The sequence below is a fragment of the Bombus vancouverensis genome, chromosome 4 (genome assembly GCF_051014615.1).
Source record: "Bombus vancouverensis nearcticus chromosome 4, iyBomVanc1_principal, whole genome shotgun sequence".
NCBI lineage: Eukaryota > Metazoa > Arthropoda > Insecta > Hymenoptera > Apidae > Bombus > Bombus vancouverensis.
Window position 1 is genome coordinate 10999771 of NC_134914.1, and position 14473 is coordinate 11014243.

Genomic DNA, 14473 nt, shown 5'->3' on the forward strand with positions numbered 1-14473 from the left:
ATTTCGAAAGTGTCGCGAACGCCACAAAAGCTACATACTCGTCAGTGTCACGGTTTTCAGGTCTCTCTGCTGGTATTATTTGATTCTCAGGCTGGATATGATCTCGTAGGGAACCGGTAGCGTAGCGAGGGAAAAGAGTAATTAGAGCCTCGACTATCGAAACCCTTTATTAGCCGCCCTTTTCTCTCCACGTTCGTCGCTGGATGGCCTAAATTATTCAACCGAATTCGAATGTGTGCGTAGCTTGGAAAAAGAAAAAGAGGACGAAGCACGAAACTGTCATTAGGAGAATTGCTTGGTCGAAAATAGCAGGTGAATTGCGGAATTAGAATTGCGGCGTAAAGTACAGAAATTCGACAAACATCATTTGGGAATGTAGGGAGGCGAAAGTGTCGCGTAAGAATGGAGCGTTGGTAGTTTTCAAAATTGTAAATGCACCACCTGTGGATAAATTAACAGATTTTTGGCAAATGTTGAGATTAATCTGTTTAATCGTCGATAATTTTGATATTATACGCAGCACTGTAACTAAACAAGTACGATTATGGTATTGGAAATATTAAAAAATTGGAAACAACGTTTGGTACGTTTCATATCTCAATGCGTTGTAATAATAAATTTATCAATACGATGTAATTGGACTATAAACGAACACTGATTAGTAGATTATGCTATAATGATGTAATTTAATGTGATGCAGGATATTATCCGAGACTATGTTATCACAGACTATAGCTCTAATAAATAAATCACAGCGACATCGTTCGACTTCTAGGGATTAAATTTGCCATCGTGATATTTGAAATATTGCAAGATTAATTCTGTATCTGAATAAAAGAAGAGAAAATAAATTCTGCGGGTCAACGATACAATATTAAAGTATACAATGATATTTAAAAACACAAATAAATTGCAGGAAAAATGCGCAAGCGGGATAATTTGCCAACTTTGTTACGAGGTTATTTATCAGAAACATACGCATGTATTTGTATTATTTCCTTAATATTATTGTTATTATTATTATTATTATTCGAAATAGGAGACAACCATTTAGATTGAACAAGAAAAAAGGTCACACGAGCGAATGAAACGAAAACGTAACCTAACAGTTTCAGAGGAAATTGTCGTTGCTCTTTTATAAAAAAAAATCCAGTATCGTCCAAAGCAATTTTTGCTGGAAACCATTTTTAACACATTGAACGCGCGGCAAGTTACAAGAAGATGCAGCGTCTGTCGTATTACTTGTAAAATGTGTCTGACAGGAGACCGTCCATTTTCACTGTTACGTACCTCGTCTTTCTTTTTCTCTTTTGCCCTTCAACAGCACAAGACGCTCATAGTTGGTTTTTTTTTCAAAAACGATAACCACGCTCCGAAATCTGTTCGTACTGTTCGTGCGAACGAACGAAATTTCTGACACGCAAATTCATCAGCGACCTCCGAGTCATGGTACTTCGGATCACAAACGAAAAATCGAAGGAAACACTCGGGCAGGAGGTTTCGGTTAAAGAAATTTCGAGGTTTCGAACTTACGAGTTAAAAGGCCAATCTCGAATTTTCACGATCGTAGCCGAGAATGTTTCTTTTGTACGAGATCGCATTAGAAACAGCGAGCTGTCCGACTTTCGAATATCTAGCCGTGGCAAAACTTTTGACGACAAAGGCAAGGTTGACAGAAGGTAATGGCCGCCATAAAGCCGTACCGTTCCATCGATTTTGCATACATCACCGCTTTTATCGAAACGCAAGTGGCAGTACGTTCCAGTATTTCCCGGCGAACGTGTGTCTTTACTCTGTATATAGAAACGCTGCTCGTTTAGTTTACGACGTATCGTTGAGTTATGATACGGCCTTAACGCGTCGCAGTTGAGATCCTTCTTTTTTTTTCTTTCTTTTCCTATGATCGGGGACGTTTGCGTAATAATTATTGGAAAATGGCGATATTCCTGGAATATATCGGAATGGATGTAGAGAACATTTTCATTGGCTTATTTTACTCGGAACGTTAAACCGTGAACTATTTATTTTGAGATTTCTGTCTCTTTGCTTGGATTTGGAATAAAATAATATACGTCCAATAGTATAATATAATATTATATGGTGGTTGTAGCATGAATAAAAGTATAAAATTGGATGAATAATATTTAGATAACGAATATAGGAAGATAATATGATGATAAAGGATAAAATTGCAATAATAAGTATGAAATTACGGATAAGGTACTTAGAGCTTCATTTTCAAAATGATAGACAAAGAGATACGAACGTTATTAAACGTTCGTCTTTTTAATCGAGAGAAATTGGATTAAAGTATCTTTGGCAATATAAAAGAAAAAAGTTAATTTAATGAGAATCTTTCTCGAAATTATCAATCTATTTTTCAATCGATGTACGTTTATACCGAGACGATCGATGATGAAGATAATTGGTCTACGAAGTTAAAATAAAAATCACCCCATCGTAACGCAGGAAGATTTTAATGAAACACCCTCGTGAAAACGTTTAAGCCGCAGTAATACCCTTTTTCAATTTCGCTCTTTAGGACTGTAGCAATCCCCATTTTCCTATAAAGAGGGAGCAAGGTTGAACATAAAGCTAGCGATTATTCTTCCTCGTCGTTTGTTTTCTTGATCGAGACCTTTGACGTTTCCCCTTCTATTCAAGCAACTTGTGTTTTACCTAAAACATGTACATAAATAGAAGATTCTCAAACTCGTGAGCTGTTGCTAAAAGGGATATTTAAAAATGTACAGGAGTTCTTTAGCGAATTTAGTAGCGTTCTATTCTACAATATTTTAAATGTATCCTTCCACGGTAGAGTTAATTCTTCTGCTCTATGTTAAATATTAATTCGATTAAGATATATAGTTTTTAATTTTACTCGTGAGTCATCTGATTAACGTCCAATTGTCAAGAAATAGATGAAACTTCTACAAACGCTACTGATACCGAAGAATAGAAAAACAAAATTATGAAAATATTCTCGATGACAGACGAGAAGATTCTTAAAACCGTTAAAGCGATGATTACTAAGATTACGAATTAAATTAAATCGTTATGTTCGCTTTAAAATTGCGGATAAAGTAACAAAACGTTAAAGCATCAAATTAAACGCGAAGAAAAGTAAATTTAAGAGGAATAAACATTTCGTTTCTTTTTTTTTTTTGTTACACAGGTGGAGAAATCGTCGGGCACTCGCGATTGAGACTGATAGGTGATCAAAACAACGGAATCTACAATCTGAAGATCACAGACGCTTCTTTGACGGACGATGGAGAATATCAGTGCCAAGTTGGACCATATTTGCGCATTAAATCGATCCGTGCCAACGCTCATCTCGTCGTCATCTGTGAGTACACCACCGTCTTTTCTTTCGATTTTAAATGTTTCAAATGTCACTGGTGGATTCTCGATTTAACGGCCGTTACAATTCCTCCCGTTTACAAACCATTCAATGTGTTTTTCCTCGCGTCTACGTTAAAAGAGTCGTCCGTTCGTTGATTTCGATATAGAAATGAAATTCCGCTGAGAGAGAACGAAGGAAAAAACCGGGGCAGAGCGGACGGTTGGAAAGATTTAGCTTGAAAAGTTGGTTAGAGTTTGGAGATTTATGCTATAATATAATTTTGATGATTCCGGAAAAAAGTTTGAATCTTGGAGAAGAAGCGTTAAATTGGAGAGCATTCTGAGGCGATTAAGAGTTTCCCCGACTTCTTTGGAAACTCACTTTCTTACCGGACAATCATTTTTCTGAGAATAACCCATCGTTTAAATAATATTTTGTTTAACGAAAGAAGAACCTTTTCTATGATTCATTCGACATTCTGAACTCTGATTTTACTACATTTCTAATTCATACCTTTTATACAGGGTGGTTGGTAATTGGTGGTACAAGCGGAAAGGGGGTGATTCTAGGCGAAAAAAGAAGTCGAAAATATAGAATAACATTTTTTTTTTTTAATTTTTCCATGGAGACAACGATCTACAGTGAGATCCGTTATAACGAGACGTGATAAAGTGCACGCGTACCGAACGAAAATTCAAAGTCGATTTTCTCGAAAACAAAGCCTCGAACGACAAATTTTTATTCTATATTTTCGACTTCTTTTTTCACGTAGAATCACCCTTTTTCCGCTTGTACCACCAGTTACCAACCGCCCTGTATATTATCGAATTTATCATTGTGTTAGATTGGTGCATACGAGATGTTGTCTCTTCGAATTTTATGTTTAACGGATCGAACAAACTAAACTTTACTTTACTCGTCATTTTTCTACTACATCGAAGAAGAAGTTTACCATTAATTACATGCATCCAATGTTAACAAGAATCAAAATCCCATTATTCGCGATTATGAATATTCGCGTGATCTTCTTACATGAATTGCATTTTTAGTACATAAATTATGTTGAAAGAACAAAGTTAATCGCTGGCAAGCTATCGTACAGAGATTAATATTATAAGGATTAATTAAATATATTATACATTTCGTAGAAGCTATTTGCAGTTAAAAACCCGATATATCTAACTTATTAATCTTTTCCCAATTACATTGGAAGTTTACAGCTTTCATTTTCCTTCACTTTGTTCCTTTTTAAAAATAACGTGTAAATTTCGATTAAATGCTAGATATTTTTCGCTATTTCTAGCGAATAATCGAGAATGTATAGTACACCCTTGTTTTGTTATTTTCCTCGCCATTGTCCCGCGTGAAAAATGAAGCGACACGTTGATCGCCTTTACGTGAATAGCTATAAAATTATACAAGATATTTTGCGACACCCTGGTTGCCAGCAACACGAACAAAAGGCCAGGTTATTCTGTAAGCAAAAAAACGCGGTAATTCATGCGGCCCATACAAGCATTATTCATTAAGTCCATTAGCGTCCAGAAACGCGATTTTGGAAGCTTTCAGCCATTGAAGCGAAATTTAAATATCTTTTAAATTCCGAACGAAAATTTTCTACGTGTAAAAAGATCTTGTAAATTAAGAGAAATAATCTGTTTCATTTATATAGCAAATTATATACGTAGTATCTCGTACTATCACAAACTGGGTAATTTATTCGGTTAAATTTATCAAACATTTTTATCAACAGATTTTTATCGATCTATGCCTACGTATCTTTAATATTAATTTCTCAGAAGTAGAGATTTTTTCACAAAACTTGCTTCGATTTATCGCTAAAAGACATTACTTTGGACCGAGTAGGTCGCCACTCTTTTCAATTATGTTATGTTAAAGTATTGGGTTGTCAAAAAAGTTTCTTTCGTTTCATAAGGTGATAATAGATGAACAATAATTTCTGTTTTATATTATTTTATTGAATAAGTATGATCCATCTCGTTATATTTCTATTGTTATGTTCGTGGATAATTCGAAATAAAACATTGTGCTTCTATTATTTTCTTATAAAACGAAAGAAACCTGCCGGACAACCTAATACATCCTTCCCATCATTGAAGAATGCTCATTGTTCTCGAACAAAAAAAAAATTCAACAATATTATACTCGTAACGTATTTTCCCCTTTCATCTTCGTATAGAATACAATCCCCTAACAAGGATAAAGAAACGAAGAGTTACAAGCTTAGTAAAATAGATAAACCCGTCAAACGCAACCTTTAAACCTTGCCATAAAAACGGACAAAAGAAGAAGAACCGCAAGTTGGAAGCTACTCGACCAATCTGAAATTAACAGAGGTTAAAGTTGATAAAACGGTGGCTGAAGCAAAGCCATTTATAGCTCAGTCGTTCGAGGTTGCATTCTCGAATTTCATGACACCGTGCGAATCGGCCGCACCGGTTCGTCGAACAATGGCTCTTCCCGCGTTATTAAGAACGCTTCGACGAATCCGGTCCGAATAGTCGGCGCGAAACTCGACGAAAGTCCGATACAATCACGCTCGTTGATGCGGTCAACTTGGCGCGTTAACAAAGACATTCCCCGGCAACTTATTGGAAAGTCGACGTCGAAGGTGGTAAACCGTGATTAGCGCAAACCTTCGGGTGGCCGCCTCCTAGTCGAGGAACTAGAGTTGGCTAGAGTTTAGAAAACGACGTGTTTCCCGATCCGATGCACGAAACCTCTCAGTGAGGATCGAACGTAAAGTTTCGCGAATTTGTTTCACCCCTCGCACTATCTTCGCCCTTCTTCTTCTTCCCCTTTTTCTCGAAACGGTGTTTCGAAAAGAAGATTGAAAACATGGTGCGATCGTTTCGCGAAGGCAAGATATTTCGAAAGGCAGATTCTTGTTAAAAGTGTTTGTGATGTTACCAAGTATCGAAATTGAAGGCAGAAGTTTGATATTTCGTGTAGGTTATAAGCTAAGCGGTTGGAAATCTCCGACAGAAAAATAACGTAAACAGTGAATATTTTCTTTATTTTTCGAATGGTTTTATTTTAATAACGAGAATCCAGTGAGTTTCGATATTTTGCAAACACAGAAATTACAGCGAAAGAGAGAGTTCGGAGTAAAAAGTATTCGATACGTTTCTAAGAAGTCGAATTTCGTTATTTTGCTGAGGAAAATCGTATAGGTTTAAATAATTTTTAAACGAGTAAACGATTATCGACAGACCCGATTAAGAGACAGTTTAGCCTAGAAATCGCACAAAAATATTCAGTCTCTTTTACCGTATGAATATTCACCGCTTCCGAAAGATTAAATTACTTTTTATTTGCATAAAGAGAATTAGACATTGTATGGGAAAAATCATTTATAAATTCCACAGATATAATTTTGTTCCAAATTTTGCAAGCTCTTCAAACAGGCGAACTTTATCTGTAATGTAACGAACGATTCTTATAGGAAATTGCATAGAAATTGGAAAATTTTATTTCGCGACAAATTCTACGCCAGTAAACCGCACGCTTACAAAGTCGTGGACATAGAGTTCGAAACTTCCGTTGGCGAAAGAAACGAGGAGAAAGAGAGAGAGAGAGAGAGAGAGGAAGACGTAAGAAGTGTCCCAAGGCGACAAGGAAACATCTTCCTGAATCGTGCCTTTCCGTGGTCACAGTTCTCTCTCTGAGTCGTCGTCTGCTTTCCCTCTCGTCCCTCATTCTTTTACTTTCCTGTTTATTTTTCTTTTTCTTCTTTTCTTCTCCAATGCCCACGGCCACGTGTACTAAGCGCAAGCAACGACGACACTCGCCGGTCAACACGTTTCCACGCTTCGCGGAAACCGCGGACCGGTTCACCGGAAGGCAAGCAACTCCTGGTCGACGACGATCAACGTCTTCGTGTTTCATCGTGAAATATTAAAGGCTCGTCAAAAAAGAGAAACGTCGTTCGAACGACGAACGCAATATTTCTGGCCGTTTCGATCGGAAAACGTTCCTTCGCTTCTGGTGAAACCGAGTTCGTCGGGTCAATGGGATATTTTATTACAAATTTCTATGCGAACGAAGGTGGATCGAGTGGTTCGATTCGAACGTTAGAATGTGACGGTTTGAATCGGTTTGGATCAAAGAGAACGGATTTTTTAAGCGATCAGATGTATCTTTTCGTTGAATTTATTTGACGCAAATATAACAATTCTTAATTTGTCTAGATCCAATTTACGTTATAACTTGTTAATTAAAAATTATATATCGTAACGATATCATACATTGTTATATTTATACGTATTAAAAATATCGTTTCATGCTCTGACATCGCAATAGTCAAGACAAATTATCTTTCCTTCTCATTCGTTTCTAACGTCCAATCTGAAAACAGATTTTCGAAAATTAAAGGCGTACAATTTATTGAGTCACGTTCATGAAGCATTTGTTGATCAAACCGATTAAAAATAATAAGAAGCGTGCTGGGCGAGTTAAGAAATTGTTAACGAGAAAGTTGAGAGTCCTTCTTTGTTCCTTCGTGAGGTTAATGAACGTTTCACCCTTTCTTGCCAAGTTATCCTTTATAAAGGCAAACCTAAATCTTAAAGGAGGAACTGCGATAAGAGTCCGTAGGTGTGGATAATGACACTGTTTTGTCATCGTTATAAAACTAACGGCAGTTTAATGTACAAACGTTAACGACAAAAACTTTCAGAAAAGAGATTCTAATTTCTTTTTATCACCTTCTTCGCTACAACCGTTGCGTTCAACAACTTTCCCATAGCAGACATAAGTGTTCCTGCGATCCTTCTCGTATCATCGAATACTTTCGGGAATTGTTTAAATTCTCCTAAACGAAGCTCTCTTAACGTATCTTAAGATATTCTGTTAAAGATTCCACGCGATACTCCTTTTCTGTGATACTAAACTTATCGATAATTTTCTAAAAATAAATAGCTCCGAAGAAAAACAACGTGTCCAATCAACCTTCTTCCTTCATATTGCCAAGCTTTCGCAATATCCAAAGTAGAAATTAAAAGAACAATTAAGAAATCAACGAGCTTAGCCCTTGTTTTTTATTGTCAATGAATAAGCAATAAATGTTGTCACCCCTCCTAAGGTAAAATTTCAAAGAAAGCAAATCATCCGGAAGAAGAACAACATACCCAGCAATTAACATTCTTTCCTCGTACCACCAAACCTGAAAGTATCCAACATAAACTTCAACTTTCTGTATCGACAAGCTTACCTCTAAGGTCTACCATAATCGCCAATAAATGTTCTTCCTAAAAATTCTTTAATATAAAACTCTAAAGAAAACTTGGGTTGTTACAACCAAAAAACGTTCTTATATTCTTTAACAGAAGATTGCAGAGGAAAGAAATTTTCCTACTACCAAACTTACGAATATCCAACAAAGGATAAACTACGAAAATCACAAAGCTTATCAATCTACACCATTCTACCATTACCACCAACGAATGTCCTTCAATTCTTTGATATAAAACTGTTCTACCATGAAACGTAGAAGTAGCCGATAAAAAAGATGGAACTTACGAAACCACCAATTTTGCCTGTGTGTAGTATCGCAGCTAGCAAATATCGCCAAATTTTCTTCCACAAGACTTTCAATAAGACGAATCACCGTGGAAAAAGACGGTGAAGTTACACGGATCATCGCTAAGGAAACAATCGTGCTATCTTCGAGGTATCCATGAAAAACCGATACGTCGTTCGCTACGTCATAAACTGTGATACGAATCCGTCTCACAGCGTGAATACCTGTGTGCACTTTGCCGACGTTTTACTACGTGAACGTAGAACGTAGAACGTTCGATCTACGATGGTGGCTGTCCTACGTGAGCCAGTTGAAATCACGCGCGATGAACACACGGCGATCCTGTGTAGCGCCTTTGTAAACGACACGGGGTTTCCACGTATCCGACCCCACGGGTCGTACGTGTCCGGAAAAAGAACGCAGTGAACGACGTAGAACCGGTGAACAAAGGGGGTGAAGGGGTAAGGACACGAGAAAACTGATACGAAGAGAGTTCGATCGATGGAAAGTTGGCCGGCAAACTATATCACCTTTCCACGGATAAATATTTTATGACATTCAATCCGGCGTCGTTCTCTCTGCTCCCGCAGTGTGTGTTTCTCGTTGTTTTTCTTTAGCAAACCACGTATCCCATGGTCGTCGCACATCTTAAAGTATCCTAGAGGATATCCTTTATTATCGATAGACGGTTCACATTTATACAAATTCATATCGTAGTACCGTGGACGAGGAGCCTGGGGGGTGTCGGGCGAATTATAAACAAGCGGTTGCGGAATATGTGCGTGATGGGGCTAAGACAAAAGACGCGAGGCTAAAACAAAAGATAACGAGTTGCTAAGGGACAAAAACGAATTAACAGTCATTGTTTTTTTTTTTTTATTTAATTCTTTACATTCACAATTTGGACATTTGGTAGAATTTTTTAGCTGTTTGATTATCATGTGGGTGGCTACCCCCAGCGGGATACCATCTTTGTGTTTGTTAGGTTGTGTCCTTTGTGAGGTCTGCTGAGTGTTTCCTTTTCAGTCTTCTATCCATGCTTGAGGTGTTGATCGTTTCCACAGCTAGCCGGTTTGGGTGTGTTCCTATTCTTTCTTTGTATTTTCCTGCGTATCTGCTGATTTCCTCTTTGACCGTTGGTATTCCCAGGTCCTTCCGTATATCCTCGTTTCTAACATACCATGGGACGCTTACTATTGTTCTAAGAATTTTAGCTTGTACTGTCTCTATTTTGTTTATATGGCTCATTGCTGCCGTGGCTCATTGCTGCTGTCCCCCATAGTGGTATTATGATCGTTTTGTATATTTTTAATTTATTTTCCAAGCAGTCATTGTGAGTTGAGAAGTCAGAGAGTGCGAATTGCGTTGTCGAGAGAGCGTTGCTAGCTACTACGTCTGGCGACACTCTACCTAGACCAGGCCACACACCGCGGGCAAGATTTTTTTTTTTTTTATTATTATTCAATTTATACTTTACAATTTGTCCAGCTGGACATTTGGTAAATGCGGGCAAGATGGCAACCCGATGTCCTCGCATCTTCACTGCGTACCCTCAATAGTCCTACGGACTTACCATAAATCTCAGGAATTTTTTAGCTAAGGTCCTTCAGACCGAACAAACATCTCTTTACTAAATCGTTTTCTAAAAGTTTACTGTTTACTACGGGAAAGTTAGTTTTCTCACGTATGATCCTTCCCACTAGCAACTCTCTCTCGGGAGCGGTTAGCACCCTTCCTCACCCACCAACCTAGAAAATTAGCCAATTAACAGCGAAGTCTTTCCCAACGAAAACTTGTCCTTAACAAATCAGCTCTTTGCGTGTCATTAGACCCTCCCATCGCAAGCTTTCCTCCGCAGCATCATCTTCACAGAGAGTCAGTCTTTATGCATTTTTTGATTTTGTCATCATCTAAGCTTACGTCGCGTACTACACATTGTAACTTTGGCTGTCAATCGAAACTCGATTATACTTTATCAATTTATATCTCTCTAGTCAATAAGTTGTTTGAATAAACTTTAACCTAATACCTGTTAATTCAGTGCATATTCAATTGAACCACCCCTGTTATCATAATAGAAATAAGGGGATCGATCAATTCGTGGCGTCGATTATTTAATCGTAACGGGAATTTACAACTCTCGTTGACGTGCCATCTCGCGATCGCGTCTCTCCGCAAACGGTCGAAACACTGGCGTTGTCGAGAGAGCGTTGGATCCGTGGTGACTAGAGTTGCAAATTAACTATCTAGTTGTCTTAATTATAATGCGTTATTGTGATTAGTTCACGTTAAACAACCATCGTTTCCTGTTTAATCAACGTCTGTTTAATCCATTTATTGTAAATAAACTAATTGTAGTAGAGAACCTACAATATTTTTGCGAATATATGTTCGAAAATGGAGCCTACCTTTGCAATTATTTTATCGGCGAAACTGTAGAAATGTTACTTCTTCTTCGATTTCGATGACTTCTCCACGTGTTGTAAAGAATCAACGTTTCGAAGAATTTTTTTCTGTATATGTAAATAGTAGATCGGTCACGGGATAGAGAAAATCGCGAGATATTCGCTAAAAGTTATCGATATCGCTACGGTGAATTTAATCTCTAATTGTGCGTATTGTATTTAGGATATTTTGTATATTGTTGCATATTATATGCACTCTGTGCATTTCTCAAATTTTCTACAAATGCATAAAAATCCGCGATTTATTAATAAATCTCTGATAGTAGCCTGAGTTTAATAGCAACCTAGTAGTATAATCTAATACTAAGATAGAGCTATTTGGATTCGAAGATTATTCGAGTAAATAATTTCCGCCAAATTCGGTAAATGGACAATTTTTAAGACTAGTTGATTGGTTACTAGCGGCCTGATAAACATGCGAAATATCGTTTATTTGCATTGACAGCTCTTGTATCGTATACTTCTAAACAAATTATAATGATGACTTACGTAATTATAGCGACGAGTGACGGTAAATAGGCGAAGTATACCACTATAGTACGGCAACCCTAGTAACAGTAAATAGCTCAAACGATTTGCGCGACTCTCAGAACTCGACGATAAAGTAAAGTGTTATCAGATTTATCACGGTAAGCAAGAGAAATTGGGAACGGTAAGCATCACGCGAAGAAAGTAAATTTTATTCACTCGAGAAATTTCTCTCTTTCTTTTTCCTTGCAACCCACGAGGCAGAAGAAGAGAGACGGGAAAGGCAATGATGTTCCCGGCTGGATTGTTATTTTCCAAGTCCTTTTTTCCTCTCACCATCGTTCAGAAACATGTAATTACGCAGCCAATGTTCTTTCAGGTCTAATTTTCTAGCAGCAAAGGAACAGCGAACGCCTGCACGCCGGGCATTTATTACTCTTTTCGGGATACTTGCCTGGCCTCGGAAAAAGATTCACTGTTGCACGTCTCGCACTTTCTCATTTCTTTTGTATTCCCACGGCGACGATAATGGACAAGAGAAACGAAAAAGGATCGACCAGAGGCGGTCTGCTTTTCAACCTCAATTACACTAGTTTAATAACTTATGGATCATTTGATCCTCCGCGAAACCCAAAGGGAAAAACCTTCTCGATAATTCTTCGATAATTCTCCGTTTACCAATTATCCTATTATTGTTTGTCTTATAATTTAGTCCCGTACATCGTAAAGAAGTTCCCTCCCACAATTTTGTGGTAATTAAGTATGAAAAAATAATGTAAATTGTATCGTGAAAGACTTATCCATCCTTGTCACGATATAGGCAAGATCCTCCTCGATGCTTCGATAATTCTTCGTTTACTAATTACACTTTTCGATTTTTCTTCCCATTCAAGCTACCTATATATCGTGCAAAAATTTTCGTCTTCGCTTTTGTGATAATAAATTTAAGAACGATGATGTAATTTATATAGTGGGAGGGACATTTCGTCTTCTACGAGACACAAGGAAAAACCCTTCTCGATGTTTCGATAATTTTTCGTTTACCAATTCTTCGCTTTCTCGATAAGCAATTTATAGACAGAACGTTCCAAAATTTAAATCTCCCTCTCTCTACCATCATCTCTATATATAATCTAAAAACTAGTGTAGAAATTCCACTACGTAAATGAATCTCTTTCTCTCTCTCTCTCTCTCTCTTTCTCCCTCTTCGCATCTGATATATCTTTTGTACAAGATACCGAGTGCGAAGAGAATCAAGGAGTAACTTTGCAGACCATGAACACCGACTAATGTTTGAAGAATAAAAAAAAGAGAAAAAGGAAAGGTTGCAAAAAGTTAGTCTACGCAAAGTTGAGGGTAACTGTTGTAATTGGCGAGGCTTGGAGTTCCTTAAAGAACACCGCTCCATTTACAATCGCGGCGTTTTCTCGACTTTGGTTGTTTCAGTTTCGCGTTACTTCGCCGGAAACAAGAGCGGCCGAGCGAAAATGAAGGCAGCAAAGGCGACAAAACCAATTACTTCCGCCTTCGCCCAACGACGCTCGAATTCCATGAATGAAAAGCGCAAGAACCATGGTTGGCGAATGTTGCGCGAGAAAAGAGAGGGAGAAAAAAGAAGGAAGAAATGGGCCGACTAAGCTTGCCTCATATTAAGGCTTTATTCTATGACTGGAGGCGCGTATATCTGAATTTAAGAAAACGAAAGGAAGCAAAAAGCTGAAAGAACAGAGGAAAGTGTAAAGGGGAAATTACCTGTTAGGCCTTTAATTCCTTAAGGACTGCGGCAGTTTTTTACTATATACGTGGAAATACTTTGTTACGTTTATTAGAGTAACTTTCGCATAATTTCAAAATCTGTCGTTTGTGTGAATCGTTAAAACAATATATATATGTGTGTGTGTGTGTGTACGTGTATGATGAGGAGGAAAAGGAGAAAAATTGTGGAGGGAGAGTATGTATCAGGATGAGGTTATTCAGCTTGCAAGATGTTTTTCATTCCTTGAGCGTGATGAGAGTTTTGTACAATTCTCGTGAAAATAAATTGCGACTACATATATTGAGTTTACTAGATTAACGTACCCTATTTCTAATAACAATTTTGTAATTTATAAATGCAACATTAACGATATGCATATCGGGATTAGAAAGAAAGAAAGAACCGAAGAAATGATGATTCTTATAGTCACGATCGATTATTTATATTCAAAGAACTAAGCGTTCAACCGGTCGATTTAGCAATCTTCGTTCGTTGCTGACAATCCCACGACTAATTTCGACCACTTTACGGCTGAAAAACTTTCCAAAATGTTCAAAGTATCTTCGAATTATATTAAGAAGCTGGATTCTCTTTTTTTAGTTTTGGTATTCAAGCTGCATACTCAATTCATTTCGTAGTTTTCACTAACTTCTTAAAACATTCTATCATCAAATAAACTTGCACAATATCCAACGAATATCTGATCGAACGCTATCCAAAGAAAAAGATCAAAAGGCCGCGCGTATAGTATGCATATAAAAAATTCAGCACGGCCGAGTGGATCTCGTGGGCGACGGGATATCACGAGCGAACTTCACTGACAGTTTGTTAAGCTCAAGGATATCGAATTTTATGGCTCCACGGGAAACGTGGAAGGTAGTCATTGCTAGTAGCGA

General features: G+C 37.6%; 1 protein-coding gene across 1 annotated transcript in view; it reads left to right on the top strand.

The window, feature by feature from the left end:
- Window positions 1–14473, top strand: part of sns (sticks and stones) — a 479494-nt gene that overhangs the window by 381120 nt on the left and 83901 nt on the right. The window contains exon 3 of the mRNA XM_033334261.2: window positions 3176–3349. Within this exon, the coding sequence (XP_033190152.1) occupies window positions 3176–3349 (174 nt within the window). The remainder of the gene's footprint in view (window positions 1–3175; window positions 3350–14473) is intronic.